The 18,377-nt window shown below is 45.6% G+C and overlaps 2 protein-coding genes across 3 annotated transcripts in view; one reads left to right on the forward strand and one right to left on the reverse strand.

The window, feature by feature from the left end:
• The window catches only part of Pi4ka (phosphatidylinositol 4-kinase alpha), a 144,111-nt gene that overhangs the window by 45,730 nt on the left and 80,004 nt on the right, over window positions 1-18,377 (reverse strand). For both annotated transcript variants that reach the window (XM_036195051.1, XM_036195050.1), the window contains exons 20-22: window positions 3,189-3,297; window positions 2,646-2,782; window positions 2,377-2,510 (exon numbers count right to left, since the gene is read on the reverse strand). In XM_036195051.1, the coding sequence (XP_036050944.1) occupies window positions 2,377-2,510; window positions 2,646-2,782; window positions 3,189-3,297 (380 nt within the window). The remainder of the gene's footprint in view (window positions 1-2,376; window positions 2,511-2,645; window positions 2,783-3,188; window positions 3,298-18,377) is intronic.
• On the forward strand, window positions 6,178-17,882 carry Serpind1 (serpin family D member 1). Its single transcript, XM_036195053.1, has 5 exons — window positions 6,178-6,307; window positions 11,252-12,099; window positions 14,525-14,798; window positions 16,703-16,847; window positions 17,235-17,882. Exons 2-5 carry the CDS (start codon window positions 11,268-11,270, stop codon window positions 17,424-17,426), a joined length of 1,443 nt encoding a protein of 480 aa, XP_036050946.1. The 5' UTR covers window positions 6,178-6,307; window positions 11,252-11,267; the 3' UTR covers window positions 17,427-17,882.

Genomic DNA, 18,377 nt, shown 5'->3' on the forward strand with positions numbered 1-18,377 from the left:
CTATGTAGAGCAAGCTAGCCTCGAACTCATAGAGATCCAACTACTCTGCCGCCTGAGTGCTGGGATTAAAGTCATGAGCCACCATGCCCAAGTGAGACCTATGTTCTCTATTTCTTTTGTTTGTTCTTTCTTTCTTTCTTTCTTTCTTTCTTTCTTTCTTTCTTTCTTTCTTTCTTTCTTTCTGTCTGCCTCTCTCTCTCTCTCTCTCTCTCTCTCTCTCTCTCTTTCTTTTTTGGTTTTTCCAGACAGGGTTTCCCTGTGTAGCTTTGCACCTTTCCTGGAACTCACTTGGTAGCCCAGGCTGGCCTCGAACTCACAGAGACCCACCTGGCTCTGCCTCCCGAGTGCTGGGATTAAAGGCGTGCGCCACCACTGCCCAGCAAAATATTCCTTTGCTAGTTTTTTTTTTTTTTTTTTTTTTGAGCTGAGGATCGAACCCAGGGCCTTGTGCTTGCTGGGCAAGTGCTCTACCATTGAGCTAAATCCCCAACCCCCCAATTTCTTTACCTTTGGTACATTCTGTGCTGTTTCAGGGTTGGCTTGGGTTTTTTCTTTTTCCTTTTTTGAAAATTTGTTTATTTATTACACATATGGTATTCTGCCTGCATATATGCCTGCAGTCCAGAAGAGGGCTCCAGATCTCATTACAGATGGCTGTGAGCCACCATGTGGGTGCTGGGAACCGAATTCAAGTCCTCTGGAAGAGCAGCCGTGCTCTGCACAGCTGAGCCATCTTCTCTCCAGCCCCTTTTTCATTTTTCTGAGACAGGGTCTCAAAGTAGTGCAGGCTGGTCTAAACTCATACCAACCCTCTGCCTTGGCTCCACAAGTACTGGGATTTTACTTTTACTTTTTTTCTTTTGGGAGCTGAGGCTCGAACCCAGGGCCTTGTGCTTGCTAGGCAAGCACTCTACCACTGAGCTAAATCCCCAACCCCTTACTTTTACTTTCATGATTAAAAAAAAAAAAAAAAAAAACATCTGGGCCAGTCAGATGCTCAGTGGGTAAAGGGACCCACTTTGTCATCTGATAACCTGAGTTTGGTCCAGATGTTAGAAGAAGAGGACTGTGTTGTATATTTTGTTCGTGTTCTGACAAATAAAGCTTACCTGGAGATCAGAGGGTGGAGCTAGCCACTGGTTAACCAGAGTCTAGGTGGTAGTGGCACACACTTTTAACCCCAGCACTTGGGAGGCTCACACCTTTAACCCCAGCAAACCGGGAGGTGGAGACAGGACCTCAGGCCCCTTTTGGTCTGAGGATCTGGAGAGATAAGAAGTCACTAGTGGCTGCTCTGATCCTTCAGGTTATTACCCCGATATTTGACTCCTGGTTTTTATTGATAAGACTAATCAGGATCACGCTTCAGAACTGACTCCAGCTCTATGCCTGGCATCCATGTGCCTACAGTCATATGCATATATAAAATAAAGTGTAAGAAGACCAAAACAAAATACCTATAACCTTTAGAGAAAAAAAAGGGAATAAATTCACGAGCTTGAACCACAGCTACACAGCTTCTCACACTAACGTTTTAAAGTTTCCCTAATAACCAGGAGCTGGGGCTCGAGGCCTCATTCTTGAATCAGTTTTGGGGTTGTTCTGCCATGCTGGCAGGGCTCTTGGGAGACCTGCAAGGAGCACAGGGCTGAAACTTGGGGACACTCCCAAGGGATAGTCCTTTAGTTATGCATGCTAGCATTAACTCCATGCTTTTGGGCTTTCCCTTCCAGTTTCTTTCTTTCTTTTTTTAAAGGCTGAGATGTCTCATATGTGTGTGACAAGAACTCTGCTACTGAGCTACATCCTTAGCTCTGGCTTGTTTTTCGCGGAAAAAAGGGAGGAGCTATAATAACACACTATAGGAGATGGTAATGGGTAATGAGCTGATCATTTTCTTTACATTAACCATCCAGTTTTATTTTATTTTTTTAGATCTATCTGTGTGTGTGCGTGCCATGGCATGTATGTGGAAGCGAGAGGATGGTTTTCAGGGAACTGGTTTTCTCTTTCCACCTCATGTGGTCCAGGGACTGAACTCATAGTAGCAAGCTCCTTTTACCCACTGAGCCATCTTGCAGCCTTGTTGTTTTTTTATTCTTATTTCTTATTTATTTATTTTTGAGACAGGGGTTCTCTATTATATAGCTCTATTTGTCCTGGAACTCACTATGAGGCCCAGGCTGTCCTGGAACTCACAAAGATCCACTTGTTTCTACCTCTCGAGTGCTGGAATTAAAGGTGTGCACCCTTCCCAGCAGCCGTTTGCTTTTTAAATGCTTGTAGGTCTCGAAAGGAGTTAAAAGCCCCATGTCTATCAAGACACAAAAGTTAAAATGTGCTTCGATGTGTGTGTGAAGGTGAAGGTTCATGTACCTCATGTATTCCAGCCGATACACAGACAAGAGATAGGTAGACATGGCAAAGTCCAGCTTGTTGATGAGGGCAGAGACCTCAGGAGGGGGATCCAGTAAGTTGATGATGGTGCTCCGGAGCTCACTCAGCTCAGCCTAGAGGGAAGGAAACACTTGGAGGCTCGTGAGGGTGCCCTCCCAGAAGGAATCCCAATGGTTAGTAAGGATTGGAAAGGATCTGCTCTAATTTCTTTCTAGAGAGTCTAACGAGATCGAGAGAAGAATCCTCACAGGAGTGACTGTGTCATTTTTCATGGCTGAGTTGTACTGGAGGACCGATCGAAGAGGCTCCTTGCTGGGAAAGGTGAGCAGAGGGGACTTGGTGGCTATTTCACAGACGCCCTCATACCATTCTTCTGGCCAAAGTCCTGTAAGAGAGTGGGTGTAAGTGAGATAAGGGCAAGTATAGACCAGGAGGCCATCTGACTGACATTCTGGAGCGAGGGAAGGTGGGGTGAGAGAAAAGAGAGGAAGGGGAAGAGGGGAGAAGACGGGAGGTGGGGGAAAGAGAATATATCTTACATCGGCATTGACTCTGGTAACTTCTGGAGTCCCAGGTCCCCTGAGACAATCATTCCCCACAATGAGACACAGAAACCAGTCTGCTCCCCAGCTTTCTACGGTCACATGGCACACTCAGTGGAAGTGTAATGTTTCGAAGTACAAGTGGGAACAAGCAGCTACATTTAGGCTTAGACTCTGGGGTGGATGAGTCTGACCGTAGCTGCTTCTATTGTGCACTCAGCCTTTCCCTGGGGAGAAACCGTTCCCTACCTGAGCCCTCCACAGCAAATCCCATCAGTACAGAATAGAGCCAGAAGTCCCGGAAAAGCTTCTGTAGCCGAGGTTTAGCTTCTTTGATGGGCGGCAACCGTCGGGTGAGCTGACCAGGAAGGAAGGGAGAAAGGTTAATTTATTTTTTTGGTTTTTCTAGACAAAGTTTCTCTGTGTAGCTTTGGAGCCTATCCTGGAACTCACTGTAGATCAGGCTGGCCTGGAACTCAGAGATCTGCCTGACTCTGCCTCCTGAGTGCTGGGATAAAAGGTGTGCGCCACCCTTCCCGGCCTGAGGAAGGTTATTTGTTAGTAAAACTCTACTAAGTGTAAAATCAAGCACACATTCTCTGAGAGTCCCATCCCAGACTCAGCCAGTCAGATGGGTGCAAACTGGGCAGTGGCGGACACTTCCCAATTATTTCACCCGTCAGCAGGTTCCTTCTCTCACTGGCTACATGGAGTGCTCACTGTGGGCCAGGCACTGTGCTTGGAGCTCACTCAGGGCGGTCTGTCTGACTGTGAGGAAACAATTACAGTGGAGCAGAGTTCCTGGAAGTGTGTCGTGGGTCTTCACAGGAAGCTTGGCCAGGCAGAGAACAGAGAGCAAACCCCAGGTGCTGTAAGAAGCCTCAGACCCCAAGGCTGGGCCTGGGAGGCCCTCAGAAAAGGCGACACAATTGCAGAGGCAGACTGAGCAACCTTAGGGGCAGAGTACAAGAAGTAGCTCTAAAATCCTTTGCAGCACATGACTTTTTCAAACGGTAATCTTGGGCAGAATCTTGACATGCAGTAAAAGCAAACTGGTTTGAGTGTAGGTATGAGAAGTCAAGTTCCCTGAACCCTTGCTGGAGAAAATGGCCTGCCTGCTCTAAGGCACACAGTTGCATGGCAGTCATATAAAATGGCTCACTCTGTACAAACCACTCCACTGAGCACACTGGTCCTCATAGAACCCTTGAGGACATAGCTCCTGTACAATGATGAGATCTGGTCCTGTATACCTGGAGTGTGGGGCTTTGCCACCCAAACACTAGTGGCTTGTGTGCACCAGGTCCTGAGCCAGGAATAGAGCAGGGAGAGATGATACCAAATGCTAGGACACGTTCATACACGGGGAAGCTATGGCAGTGTGCATTAAAAGGCTAAATATCAAGGTGAGTGTGATGAAGCATACCTGTAATCCCAGCACATAGGAGGTGGAGGCAGGAGGACCAGGAATTCAAAGTCATCCTTGGCTACACAGTGAGTTTAAAGCCAACATAAGCTACATAAGATCTACCTTGAAAAAATAATCATATATTCAGTGATCATCTGTTAGTATAGGTAGAACTCATAATGTCAAGTAAAATACGCAAAATATACAAATGCAGATTTCAATATACATTTTATATGTTATACATTTTCAATATACATATATTTCAAATACGTTTCCATGTAAATATATAAGTATAGAACAAAGGTAGGAAAAAACCCCAGGTGCCTAATAGCAATTACTCCCGAGCAATTGAGTAGTCAAGGATTTCTGTTCTCTTTGAGACGGTATTTCCTGGAATGCTGTTGGAAACATCTCTTGATGTACAGGGAGGTCACAGGTGCCGGTCTGGAGCTTAGCAGCGGGTGTGGCAGGCGGTCTGGCCTCCCTTCAGAACTCCCAGGGTACCGTGCCTGGGAGGTTGGTTTATGTGGTAAGGGGGTGAGGCAACAGTGGGTGGAGGAGCCGCAGCGCAGGAAGTCCAGCGCTACACCACCGCCACCAAGGATGAGGGACAAAGTGCATCCAGTCTGATCAGTGCCTGAAGTGGTGTGAGGTTCGGGGGCGGTGGGGGTGGGAAGCCCAAATGGGAAAGCAGACTTCAAGGTGAATGTTGCTAAGAGGGTCTGGTGGCAGGCAGATCTCTGTGAGTTTGAGACCAGCCTGGTCTACATAGTGAGTTCTGAACCAGCCAGAGCTACATAGTGAGACCCTGCCTTCAAACAAACAAGCCTTTAAGTGGCAGAGAAATGCAACAGAGTTTAGACAGGCAAGAGAAAGTAGTTAAATCTTCTGTGGTTTGGGACCCCCTCTTTACCCTGGACTGTCCTGGCTCCCTCCTAAGGGCTGGGCTATCCCTATCCCTCACTGCTCCTGCTCACTGGTCACTATCTCAGCTAGGATGCTCTAGTGCCTAGGAAGGGAAGATGGGGGCAGCTTCAGGAAAGGAAGTAGCAGCTCTTTGATATGTCCTAAAATGAAGACAAGGCATCATGGCAGGTCAGTGCAGGGCAATACTCCATTCTTCAAGAAAGATGGGGCGAAGCTGGGACACCCAGAGAAGGGCCTCTAACACAGCACAGGCAAAGGCTGCTAGGTAGAAGACCTGCTTATGCTTAAAAAGAAACCAAGCGGGAGAGAGATCAAGGAGTCTAGAGTCACAGCAGACAAATGCAAAAATGGTTGGACCACTTTCAGGTGCTTCTACTCTCCCTGTTTCCCACCTCCACAGGAGTGCTGGGATTACAGATGTGCGAGCCAGTTCCAGAGCCTGAAACTGGAGGCTTAGGCTTGAGGAGACAGTGCTGCTCCCTGAGACATCCTCTTCCCACTCTCTAAAGTTTTAGGGGCTGGAGAGAGCTCTGCAGTTAAGAGCACTTGCTGCTCTTCCAAAGGAGCTGGACTTGATTTCTAGCATCAATCTGGCAGCTAGCACATGTCAGTAACTCCAGTCCAGAGGAAATCTGATGCCCTCTTCTGGTCTCCATGGACATGGCATGCAATTGGTACACAGGCAAAATACCCACACATACAAAAATATATTCTGCTCCCAGATACACTGAACAGTGCTTCAGACATGCTTAGCTTCAGCAAGACATCCTGAACAAGGCTGCAGATAAGCTGACAATAACATCCAAAACCTCAGTGACACAGGAAATGTAGTTTGGAAGCAGCTTGTCACCCTGCGGTGATCAAAGACATAGTTGGAAGGTTTTCTGCTGACAAAGCGAGCTGAGTGGCGTTTGAACTGGGACATATTTGCTCTGGAAGGAACAAACAGCCCAGCACCAAAGTTCACACTGAAACCCTGCTGGTGGCCCTTTCTGATTTCATCTTTGTAACGCCACTGCTCAGAGGCACACAGGTAAGTTTGGTTTCTAACATTTTTTGTCAGTCAATTGTAAGTTTTTGTTTTTAATGTTTTGAGGTAGGCAATTGGTTCCTTTATTGAAGTACAAATTGAGAAAAAGAAAATGCTATTCCTCTTAAAGCCCAGCGTACAACTCTACCAGCTGCACTCGCAGACAGTTGACGGGACTGGAGTTAGAAGAGACAGAGCATTGAATCTTCAATACTTTAACTGGAAATCTAGCACTGGAAGGGCTGAGCCCAGAGGATGGGCTTGTAGCCCCTGTGTACCTATCACTCAAGGGCAAAAAACCATTTTCTTTTCAAATTAGATAACTGTCTAATGTATGAGAATAACCTTGGTCTTAGGAAGTTTTCCCCAAGCATTATTATTAAAAGTTACAGGAATGTAAGAGACCTAACCTCAAAAGGCTTAGAAAATATTTGTACATGTTGATATATATATATAAAGGCACACACACCACATACCACCCCCCCACCCACACCCACACCACAAATATACACATACCCCATACCCTCTACCACATACCACCCTTACAACCTCCCCCATACCACCCCTCACCACAAACATACACAGTCCTCACACACCCCACACACCCCCCCCCCACACACATACACACACACACACACAGAAATGTAAAATCCAATGACAGTAAAAGAGGCATATCAGCTGCTCCACTATTCTGTAAGCTTGAAGTTATTTCAACATAAAAAGGTTTTCCAGCACTCAGGAGGCAGAGGCAGATGGATCTCTGTGAGTGTGAGGCCAGCCTGGTATACAGAGTGAGTTCCAGGACAGCCAGGGCTACACAGAGAAACCCTATCTCGAACCCCTCCTCCCACTCCCACCCCTCACCCCCCCACCCAAAAAAGTTTCCATATTACTGGCAACTACTTCTCTCCCTTCCTGCTCTGGTCTGGATCAATCTAGAGACATCAAGGCAGGAGAGGGTGTTCTCTATGACACATGACCAAAAAGGCCAGTTCTACTCTATGCAACCCATAAGAACATGCTAGATGATGTTCCCACGAAAACAAAGTTTTGATGATTTATCTTAAAATTATAGTACTTCAATTCAAAGATAGTAACTTGAATGTATATACAACTTAGAGGTGTTTTTAAATGCCTTAATGAAGATGACCAGAAAAATAGAAAGATTTACCTGTTAGAGCTCTAATTTTTCGTTCATGTTTTTTCCCCCTCGAGACAGGGTTTCTCTGTGTAGTTTTGGTGCCTGTCCTGGATCTCACTCTGTAGACCAGGTTGAACTCACAGAGATCCACCTGGATCTGCCTCCCAAGTGCTGGGATTAAAGGTGTGCACCACCACTGCCCAGCTAGAGCTCCAATTTTTTGGGGGGGAGCTGAGAAACCTGGGGTCTTGCGCTTGCTAGGCAAGCACTCTACCACTAAGCTAAATCCCCAACCCGAGCTCCAATTTTTTAATGCATTACAAATACCTTTGCATTTTCTCCTTTCTCTAGTAAGAGAATAATGAAAATTATGGCTTAAAGCTTTTGAACATACAATGCAGGAACAGGGTATATGATGTTTAACCCCCCTAAACCAAACCAAACTGGCTTCCAAGAATACTCTGAGTGCCAGGAGAGGATGAAGAAGATCTTTACTATGTGGCTCAGCCTTGTCTTGTGAGCCGCAGGAGTTGAAGTTGGCTTCTGTTTTGTTCTTTAACGTTATTATTTCTAATTACTGTGTTATCTGTTATACTTTTAAGTATGATCATACAAAAACACTTCCATTAAGTTACTTCTGTTTGTTTCATCAAAATTTATTTGCGTGTGTGTGTCTTCATTTATCTGTGTATAAGCACTTGTGTGTGCCACATGTGTGCAGATGCACAGAGGATGTCAAAACTCCTTGGAGCTGGAGTTAGAGATGGGTGTGAGTCACCCAACTTTAGGGCTGGGACCTGAATCTCTTGTTCCTATGAAAAGCGGGAAATACACCGCTGAGCCACCTCTCTAGCCCCGTTCTTTTCTTTAATTGTAACATCAATGATACTCATGCCTGATTCTATCTTGAAAATAGGTCCAGTTTTATGTGCAGCTACATACATTAGATGCCATATCTAGAAATTATTCCATATGTGAAGACCATATGGCCACCAATCCCAGCAAAATGCTGAAGAGGGTCAGAAAAGACAACAGACATATTTGAAGTCAGAAACCATGTGATTCTTTCTCTAAAATAAGCAATTCAGAAGTCTCTCAGTGAGCTGTAGATGTTGTTCAGTTGGTGGAGTGTTGGACTAGCATTGACAAGCCCTATTTCATCCCCAGTACTGTACAGAATAGATATGGTGGTACAGGCCTGTAACTAAGGACGTAGAGGCAAAAGGATCAGAAATTGAAGGTCACCCTTAGCTAAACAGGGTTTTCAGCTAGCCTGAGATACACAATGCCTTTTTAAAAAGTTACTCAGTTATGACAAAAAATGTTGGAAATGCTAATTTTAACCATATTCTAGGGGATAGGCCCTAAGGACAAAGGCTGGCAGCAGCTGTTCCCAAACATGGGTAGTTTTGAGTGTCCTGGCACTCTAAGGCAAGCAAGGCAGAACACTTGACATCAGGGAGCTGGGGGCTTAACCAGCTCAAGTCTAGTCATTCTTATCTAGGTGTCATTACCTACCATCCATCAGTCCCTACATTTTGGTACTAGGGACTGAGCCTGGGTCCCATGCAGTGTGGTGAGAGTAGTTAATATTTAGCCATACCCTACTCAAACTACTGCCACCTCTTAGTAGTAGTGAAGGAAGGCTACATCTCATGATAGGCTGAAATGGCAGGAGTATTTCTAGTTGGGCATCCACACAGCTAGACCCTAACTGTCTGAAGACCTTTATAAAGGGTGAGCCTCTGACCTCTCACAGACCCTGTCTGCACAGTGAGATTGGAAGCAGGAAGTAGGAAGATTTCTTTCTTTTGACAGCAAAGTTCTCCTACAGCAAGTCACATAACCCATTAGCCTCTGAGAGTGCCAGGAGACACAGGCCCCCAGCCACACTCCTTCAGTAGGTCCTAAGGGAGTCTTGATAGGTTCCAAATCTTAAACAGATTAACCCCAAATGACTGCACAGAGCACAGCCATCCAAGATACGCTTCTAGAAGTCTGGGCTTACAGGTAGGCTCACTCCTTCCACTGGAAATTCCTCTCCTGTCTCAGGTTCTCACTCAAGCTCATGTCTTATGAGACCTCTAACTTTCTGGGTACCCCACTCTCACCCTAAGAGGTACAGTCTTACCCCTCCCATCCCCGTCCCCACACTGGAACAGCGCTGTTTTGAAAACTCTTGACTCACTTCCTGTCTGTCCCATGCGTCCTTCAGGAGGAGAACCTCAGTGTCTTTAGTGCCAGGTATGTTTCCTGGAGACAGATGATGGTGTTTAGTGAATAAATGAAAAAGAAACTCTAAGAATCTCCCAAGTTCCCTCTTTTTCACTCCATTAAAGAAGGGATTCTCGTCAGGTGGTGGTGGCACACGCCTTTAATCCCAGCACTCGGGAGGCAGAAGCAGGTAGATGTTTGTGAGTTCGAGGTCAGCCTGGGCTACCAAGTGAGTTCCAGGATGGGCACCAAAAAGCTACACAGAGAAACCCTGTCTTGAAAAACCAAAAAGAGACGGGATTCTCAGGTCAGGGTTCTCCTCAGCTCAGCAGGTAAAGGTGCCTGTTGTGTGAGCATGGCTACCAGCTTGATTTCCAGAACTCACATAAAGGTGGAAGGAGAGAACTATCTCCACCCAAACATCTGACTGTAGCATGCATGTCTACGTGTGTGTGTGTGTGTGTGTGTGTGTGTGTGTGTGTGTGTGTGTGTACAAATAATAAGAAAAAATAGGGCTAATGAGATGGTTCATTAGGTAAAGGTGCCTGCTGCCAATGCTGACTACCTGAGTTCAATCCCTGGGACCCACATGGCAGAAGGCATGACTCTTACAAGTTGTCCTATGACCTCCACACATGTAACATGGCAAACCTGTCCACCCATACAAATAAACAAATACAAAAAAAAATCTAAAAAATTTAAAGAAGAAAAAAAATTATCCAGGGCAATGGTTCTCAACCTGTAGGTTGCAAGCCCCCTTGGGGTTGCATATTAGAGATTCTGCATATCAGATATTTATGATTCATAGCAATAGTAAAATTACAGTTAGGAAGTATCAATGAAATAATTTTACGGTCAGGTCACTACAACATGAGGAACTGTATTAAAGGGTCACAGCATTAGGAAGGTTGAGAACCACTGCCTAGGGGCTCACAGATCCCAGGAGATGTATGAAACACACAAAACACTAATAGTAGTTGTATGTTTATTTCTTATCAGATTCTCCTAAAGTTTAGCATCCTAAAGCTGGTGTAAGAACTGGTGCTGTAACAAGCCTCTTTCTGTGTTTAGAAGATCGTTGCCGGTCTAGATCAAGTAGGAGTTTCTGGCTCCTGTCTAAGCATTTGTACTTGTTAAGCCTGAAGACAGTTAGGGTCTAGCTGTGTGGATGCCCAACTAGAAATACTCCTGCCATTTCAGCCTATCATGAGATGTAGCCTTCCTTCACTACTACTAAGAGGTGGCAGTAGTTTGAGTAGGGTATGGCTAAATATTAACTACTCTCACCACACTGCATGGGACCCAGGCTCAGTCCCTAGTACCAAAATGTAGGGACTGATGGATGGTAGGTAATGACACCTAGATAAGAATGACTAGACTTGAGCTGGTTAAGCCCCCAGCTCCCTGATGTCAAGTGTTCTGCCTTGCTTGCCTTAGAGTGCCAGGACACTCAAAACTACCCATGTTTGGGAACAGCTGCTGCCAGCCTTTGTCCTTAGGGCCTATCCCCTAGAATATGGAGAACCCATTGTCTGGATGTTTCAGCATTATGGAACCAGGCTGCCTCTCACTAGTGTCTGCTTCTGTACCAGCTTTAGCTCCGCAAACATGAAGCATCCATTCCACCCTCTTCTTCTTCTTCCTGTCCTCATGTCCATGTGTGTTGGGAGCAATGGCCTTGCTGAGCAGCCAGCTAATGAAAGCTTGAGCATGTCCTTTCTGCCCGCTAACTTCCACAAAGAAAACACCGTCACCAATGACTGGATTCCAGAGGGGGAGGAGGAGGAGGACTATCTGGACCTGGAAAAGCTACTCAGTGAAGATGATGACTACATTTATATCATTGATGCAGTTTCCCCGACAGACGCAGAATCAAGCGCTGGGAACATCCTGCAGCTTTTCCAAGGCAAGAGCCGGATCCAACGTCTTAATATTCTCAATGCAAAGTTTGCCTTCAACCTCTACCGGGTCCTGAAGGACCAGGCCCCCACTTCTGACAACATCTTCCTGGCACCTGTTGGCATTTCTACTGCCATGGGGATGATTTCCTTAGGCTTGAGGGGAGAGACCCATGAGGAAGTACACTCAGTTCTACACTTTAAAGACTTTGTCAATGCTAGCAGCAAGTATGAGATAACCACCATTCATAATCTCTTTCGAAAGTTGACCCATCGCCTATTTAGGAGGAACTTCGGGTACACGCTCCAGTCGGTTAATGACCTCTACATTCAGAAGCAGTCTCCCATCCGGGAGGACTTCAAAGCTGGTATGAGAGAGTTTTACTTTGCTGAGGCCCAGGGAGCTGACTTCTCAGATCCTGACTTCATATCGAAGGCAAACAACCACATTCTGAAGCTCACCAAGGGCCTCATAAAAGAAGCGCTGGAGAATATAGATCCTGCTACTCAGATGATGATCCTGAACTGCATCTACTTCAAAGGTAAGAACTGGTTTTACGATCCCAAAGGAAATTCACAATAGAGGCATCTGGTATACAAAAAGACAATGCTAAGAACTGGATTGTAACTGTAATCTATGACGGAAAATAAGCCACTAGGTCAACTCGGGGACACGGAAGAACACTAAATGATAGCTACTAAACCTATTATTTTACACTCACTGGATTTCTATATGGTAGGTGTCATGGTGTAGAGTTATCAAGATCCTTGTTTTACAGACAAATTCACCAAAGCATAGAGGCAAGATGCCTCAAGTGAGCTGGGTGGTGGTGGTGCACACCTTTAACCCCAGCACTCAGGAAGCAGAGAGGTGGATCTCTGTGAGTTTGAGACCAGCCTGGTCTTCAGAGTGAGTTCCAGGATAGCCAGAGCCACACAGAGAAACCCTGTCTTAAAAATCCAACCCCGCCCACCACCCCCAAAAATGATGCCCCAGAGTAAAGACTAGTGTTCAGAATGGATCTCTCTAAGCTACCTCCAATTTTTTTGTTTGTTTTGTTTTTATTTTTTTGAGACAGGGTTTCTCTGTGTAGTTTTGGTGCCTGTCCTGGAGCTCATTCTGCAGACCAGTCTAGCCTCGAACTCACAGAGATCTGCCTGCCTCTGCTGGGATTAAAGGCACACATCACCACTGCCTGGTCCTCTAATGGTTTATTAATTGGAATAAATAATATAAGCTCCCCCCCCACTTTTTTTTTTAAAGTATTTGGCCAGCGTGGATTAAGGTTTCTTCATTTTCCTTCCCAATTATCAGTGAATAGAAATGTGAACAAAAAGCTAAAGAAGTTTGTCTGGGAACTGCTCAGCTACAGTGACTGTTAGAAACACAACTTCTCAGGGTACTTCTTGTTTTTTGAGACAGGGTCCCCCTATGTAGCCTTGGCTAGTCTAGAGCTTGCTATGCAGAGAACTGAAGAGACAGTGCTGTCAACAGTGAGCACATGAACCTGAAGAAGCATATATAACATAGATCAATATGACGAGAAGTATGTGTGATATTGCAGGTAACATTTACTTCCATAGGCAACCAGGCTATGCTTGGGAATGGCTTCAGAACAGGCTGGTGGAGTTACCACCAAAGCCCTTAGTATTCAGTTTGCTGGTTGCCCACAGCCTCTACATTAGTCATACTTGAAATTCTGAACCAAGAGGCTATTCTGTCAGCATTGGAGCAGGAGGGAACATAGAGCAGACCAGACATGCTCATACTGTCTCTTGAATGCAGTAACCCACATTACACTGAGGTGTCGGAGTGCCTTTCCCTACGGTGTTGGAACACTGACAGGACTCAGTGCTGGGAATCAGAAGGGGGCATCTTCTTGTTCCTTTGTTTTCTGAGACAGGGTCTCATACATAGACCAAGCTGGCCTCGAACTCACAGAAATCTGCTTGCCTCTGCCTCTGGAGTGCTGGAATTAAAGGCACATGCCACCATTGCCTGGCTGAGAAGGATGTACCTTAGAGGTTAGAAAATTTTTAAGTATAATTTTAGTTTCTAATTCCCAAATCTCTGCTACTAACTTAACTCTATGAGTTATAACTGCTTTGTTAGAGCCTCTTCACATCATTGCTGGAAGAGCTGATTTCCAAAGCATCTGAAGCAGATGTCTGTAGGCACTAGCAACTATTACAGCTTAAGCTGGTATCAAGCTGGGAGGGCCTAAGAATGCTGTTAAAGCCTCACAGAGCACAGACAGTCCCCACACTACAGCAAATTGTTTGGTTTAGAAACTCTGGGTGTGGCTGGCTTAGAGGTGGCAGAGGAGCTGCCGCCTCGAGGAGGCCAGAGCTGTCTGGTGTTTAACCGTCCTCCAAAGATCCCTGCTCTTCTCATCTCAGCTGCTCTATGTACCAGATGGAAACCTTGAACAAGTTTCCTTACTTCATCATGTCTCTGTTACTTTATCCAAAAAGTATGGATGAGAATTAAAAACATCTATTTCATATAGCTTCTAGGAGCTGAAAATTAGATAATACAAGAAAGGTGCTTATGCCTGACATGTGGCCTGTTGGCAACTAGTCACCAACATTGTTATGGTGATGAGTATCTTAGAGCTAAGATTTATTCCTGAATAATAGCTCTATACCCAAGCAACATGGAAGGTTCTGAGGATACCACTATAGCAGATATGTGTCCTGCCAAATGCTAGAGAACCATAGTATGAAGGCTCAAAGGGTTACTCGCTTTACAAATAATTAGACCAGAGGCCCAGGAAAATGAGGTACCTGTCAGGGACAAATACTTAGTGTCTGAATCTAACCCATGATGCCATGTGGTCTTTTATATTTCTCTTGTTAAGACCCTGGGAACTAGTCCTAGAGAGCCCTCCAAGGGCAGATGTTCAAAAGCAAAGATGACATTCTAAAGGACTTTGTACCAACTGCCTGCTTCTTTTGACTTTACAGGAACTTGGGTGAATAAATTTCCAGTAGAAATGACACACAACCACAACTTCCGTCTCAATGAGCGAGAGGTAGTTAAAGTCTCCATGATGCAGACTAAAGGGAATTTCCTTGCGGCAAGTGACCAGGAGCTGGACTGTGACATTCTTCAGCTGGAGTATGTAGGGGGCATCAGCATGTTAATTGTGATCCCACGCAAGCTGTCGGGAATGAAGACTCTTGAAGCTCAGCTGACGCCCCAGGTAGTAGAGAGATGGCAAAAAAGCATGACAAACAGGTACTTCAGGACATCTCTTCTTTTTGTTCTTGGGCTGGGGTATCTAATAATACTGAAGCCATGGCTGATTTCTGCCCCTTCATCCCTCCCGAGTCAGGGTCTCACTCTGTAGCCCAGACTGGCCTGGTACTCATTATGTAGTGCAGATAGTGACCCTACTCCCTTGTTAGCCTGATGAGGGCCAGGACAGGTGTGAGCCACCTGACTCAGTCCCACCAGTTTTTGTTTGTTTTTTTAAAAGGGAGATGTATGCAAAAGAACCCAGGAATTGCCACATAGGCCACACTTGTTTATTTCAGCCTGGATTTCTTATTGAGCAGGAGCACTGATGAGCAAGCCATCCCCTCCACCAAGCTGTTTCAGAAGGCAGGGACAGGTAGCTTCAGGTCATCTTAGGAATAACCTCCCTCCATCTACTTCCTCTACTACACTTTGTGGCTCTGAGCCCGGTTCAATTGACCCCAAGATGAGATTAATCATGTTACTTATCAAGACTCAAGGTGAGAATAAATAGAACAGGTTGGCTGACGTTCCCATCCCCAGCTCCCTACTCCCAGTGCCTAGAATGTAAGAGACTCCCACAAAGACAGCGCTCTCCTTCCCTGCCAGGAAATCCCAAGTTCTTTTTTGTAACTCACTGAAGACTTGTCATTCATGATTTCCCTTGATTATTATTTACAGTTGAACCTGTTGGTGTTAAATGTTTGTAGAGTTATGACTGGACCACAGCAGGAAGAGCAGGCTGTACTTCTGGGTCACTAGATCATCACTGCTCGGGCTCATAGAGAGGCGAGATCTGTCAGACAGGGAAAGTGCAACAGGACTGAGAACACTGCTGGTCATGGGAGTGCACACCTGTAATCCCAGCACTGGGGAAACTGAGGCAGGAAATCCTGAGTACAGAGTCAGTCTAGGAAGAGTGAGACTGTTTCCAAAAACACAAAAACACAGGCCAGCAAGATGGCTCAACAGGTACTGGTGCTTCTGTCAAGCCTACGTACCTGAGTTCAATCCCCGGGACCCATGTGGTAGAGGAGAGAAGACTCCTGAAAGTCGTCCTTTATCTGACCTCTATACACATACCACACACCCTGGGCAATATGCTTGCATGCCTAAAATACATAAATAAGTAACTAAAAATTAAAACAAAATAAAAACCCTAAATAGGAAACCTTAGAAGCAGATTTTTAGAGGAAGGTGGATTTCCCAGGTATGATGGTATTACGGCCTGTGGATTTGTTCAAAAACATCCCTTCTGTACTTACTTCCTGTATCATCCCCTCATTGATGCTGGAGTCAGTGAGTCCAAACCAACTCTGAGTTCTCTCCTAGTCCAGCACTCACTCCCATCCCTTCACCCTCCTCCCTGTGGACTCCCAACATGAGGAGCCTGGCCAGCTTCTAGCTGGTTCCAAGTTTGCCTGGTCGGCTCTGTTTAGCATCTTTACTTTTTCCCTCCCTTGGTCCTTTCCCTTCATGCTCTAGTCAGATCCAAGGCCTTCATGTTCTTTGTATGTAAAGCAGCCTAACACTTATGTCTATCCTATGCACATTTCCCCCATAGACTGTAAGTCAACAACACTGACTACTTGGGGAGTAGTTGTTCTACTACACCGTTTACAGAATGGCGAGAACAAAAAGTCTGTACATGTACAGACTCACTCTTCCCTGCACCTAGCACTCTGTGGCTGATGAAACTCACTGATATGTGACTGGACTTATGGTGGATGGCTTTTCCAAAACCCTCAACTGACAGTGCCAATACATACATTTTAAATGTCAAGAAATGCTATGTCAGTTCTGTGGTAAATGCAACCCACTGCAGGCCATGCAAATTTAGGAGGGGAAATGTAATTGTTTTGTCATTTGTATCCACAAAATTGGCTCCCTTCTTCTCCAACTAGAACTCGAGAGGTACTTCTGCCCAAATTTAAGCTTGAGAAGAACTACAACCTGGTGGAGGTCCTCAAGTCCATGGGAATCACAAAGCTGTTCAACAAAAATGGCAACATGTCAGGCATCTCAGAGCAATGGATCACTATTGACCTGGTAATGGCTCCCTCTGTGTGTTGGTCCCAGATCCTGCCTTGCACTGTTGCTGCCTCTTCCCCAACCTCCTGGTGGGCCTGGGACCAGCTTTAAGGATACAGGGCTAGGCGGCTATTTTGGCTCCCAAGGCCTCTCAGACTATGGACATGGTCAATAGTGAATGTAGCTCTAGTGTTTAAAGGTGAGTGTATGTGCTATGACAGAGACTCTAATCACAGCCACCAAGTGGTCAAAGGTCATTTAAGGGCTATTTTGACTAGGTGTGACTTTTGTCTTGTGTAAGGTCTCTGGAACTTTCCTCTGATGATGAGTCTTAACCAGGTGTTCCCCGCTCCACGCCCCATGACAGCCTACACAACTGCCACCTTCCCTTTCTGCTCTAAACAGTTTAAGCACCGAAGCACCATCACGGTGGATGAAGAGGGCACACAAGCCGCAGCTGTGACCACGGTGGGGTTCATGCCGCTGTCTACCCAAGTCCGGTTCGCTGTTGACCGTCCTTTCCTGTTTCTAGTGTATGAGCACCGAACCAGCTGCCTGCTCTTCATGGGGAGAGTGGCTAACCCCACAAGGTCTTAATGGTGGCAGTCTGGGCACCTGCTGTAGTTTGGGGACACTCTGTAATTCTGTTCTCAGTCTAACAAAGAGGACAGAGATATTTTGATATGATAACTTATGCTGGCACAGTAAACAAGGCCACAAGACCACAGAAGTCAATGTATTAACTCTAGTGCCAGCCATTCCCCAGAGGTCCTGGCAACATACAGACTGCCTCAACCCCTACTCCTGTGCCCCTAGGAGCTAACTGCCAGAGTGTATGCGATACTCTCTGCGGGTAGCATCATCAGCTTTATTATTGAAGGCTTTTTCTCAAACAGTCCCCATCTGAAGGCTGTTCAGGCCAGTGGAAAAGTAACCTCAACACACCTGAGGTGTTGGGACCATCTCCTCTCCTGCTGCCTCACGGTTACCTAGGTGTGTACACAAGGCTACAGATCCTATTCTAGAGATAAATAAACAACTATATTTACTGTGTATCTGTTACAATTCTCTTTTTTTATTTTTATTTTATTTTATTTTTTAAGATTTATTTATTATGTATCCAGTATTCTGTCTGCATGTATATTTGAAGGCCAGAAGAGGGTGCCAGATCTCATCACAGATGGTTGTGAGACACCATGTGGTTGCTGAGATTGAACTCAGGACCTCTGGAAGAGCAGTCAGTGTTCTTAACCGCTGAGCCATCTCTCTAGCCCACAATTCTCTTTTTTTTAAAAAAAGGGGGTTTCACTATGTAGCCTTAGTTGGAGTGGAAGTTGCTAGGTAGACCAAGCTGGCCTTGAACTCATAGAGCTCTGCCTACTTCTGACTCCTGAGTGCTGGGATCCCTAAAGCATGTGTCACCACATCCAGCATAATTCTATTTTTTTTTTTTTTTTTTCAGCTCAAATAACAAAGGGCAAGCTGGAAACACCCTTAAGAAAGAAAAGATGACAGAAAGTCACTCAAGTGCAGTGACTAACACACTAA

The sequence above is a fragment of the Onychomys torridus genome, chromosome 8 (assembly GCF_903995425.1).
Source record: "Onychomys torridus chromosome 8, mOncTor1.1, whole genome shotgun sequence".
NCBI classification, from domain to species: domain Eukaryota; kingdom Metazoa; phylum Chordata; class Mammalia; order Rodentia; family Cricetidae; genus Onychomys; species Onychomys torridus.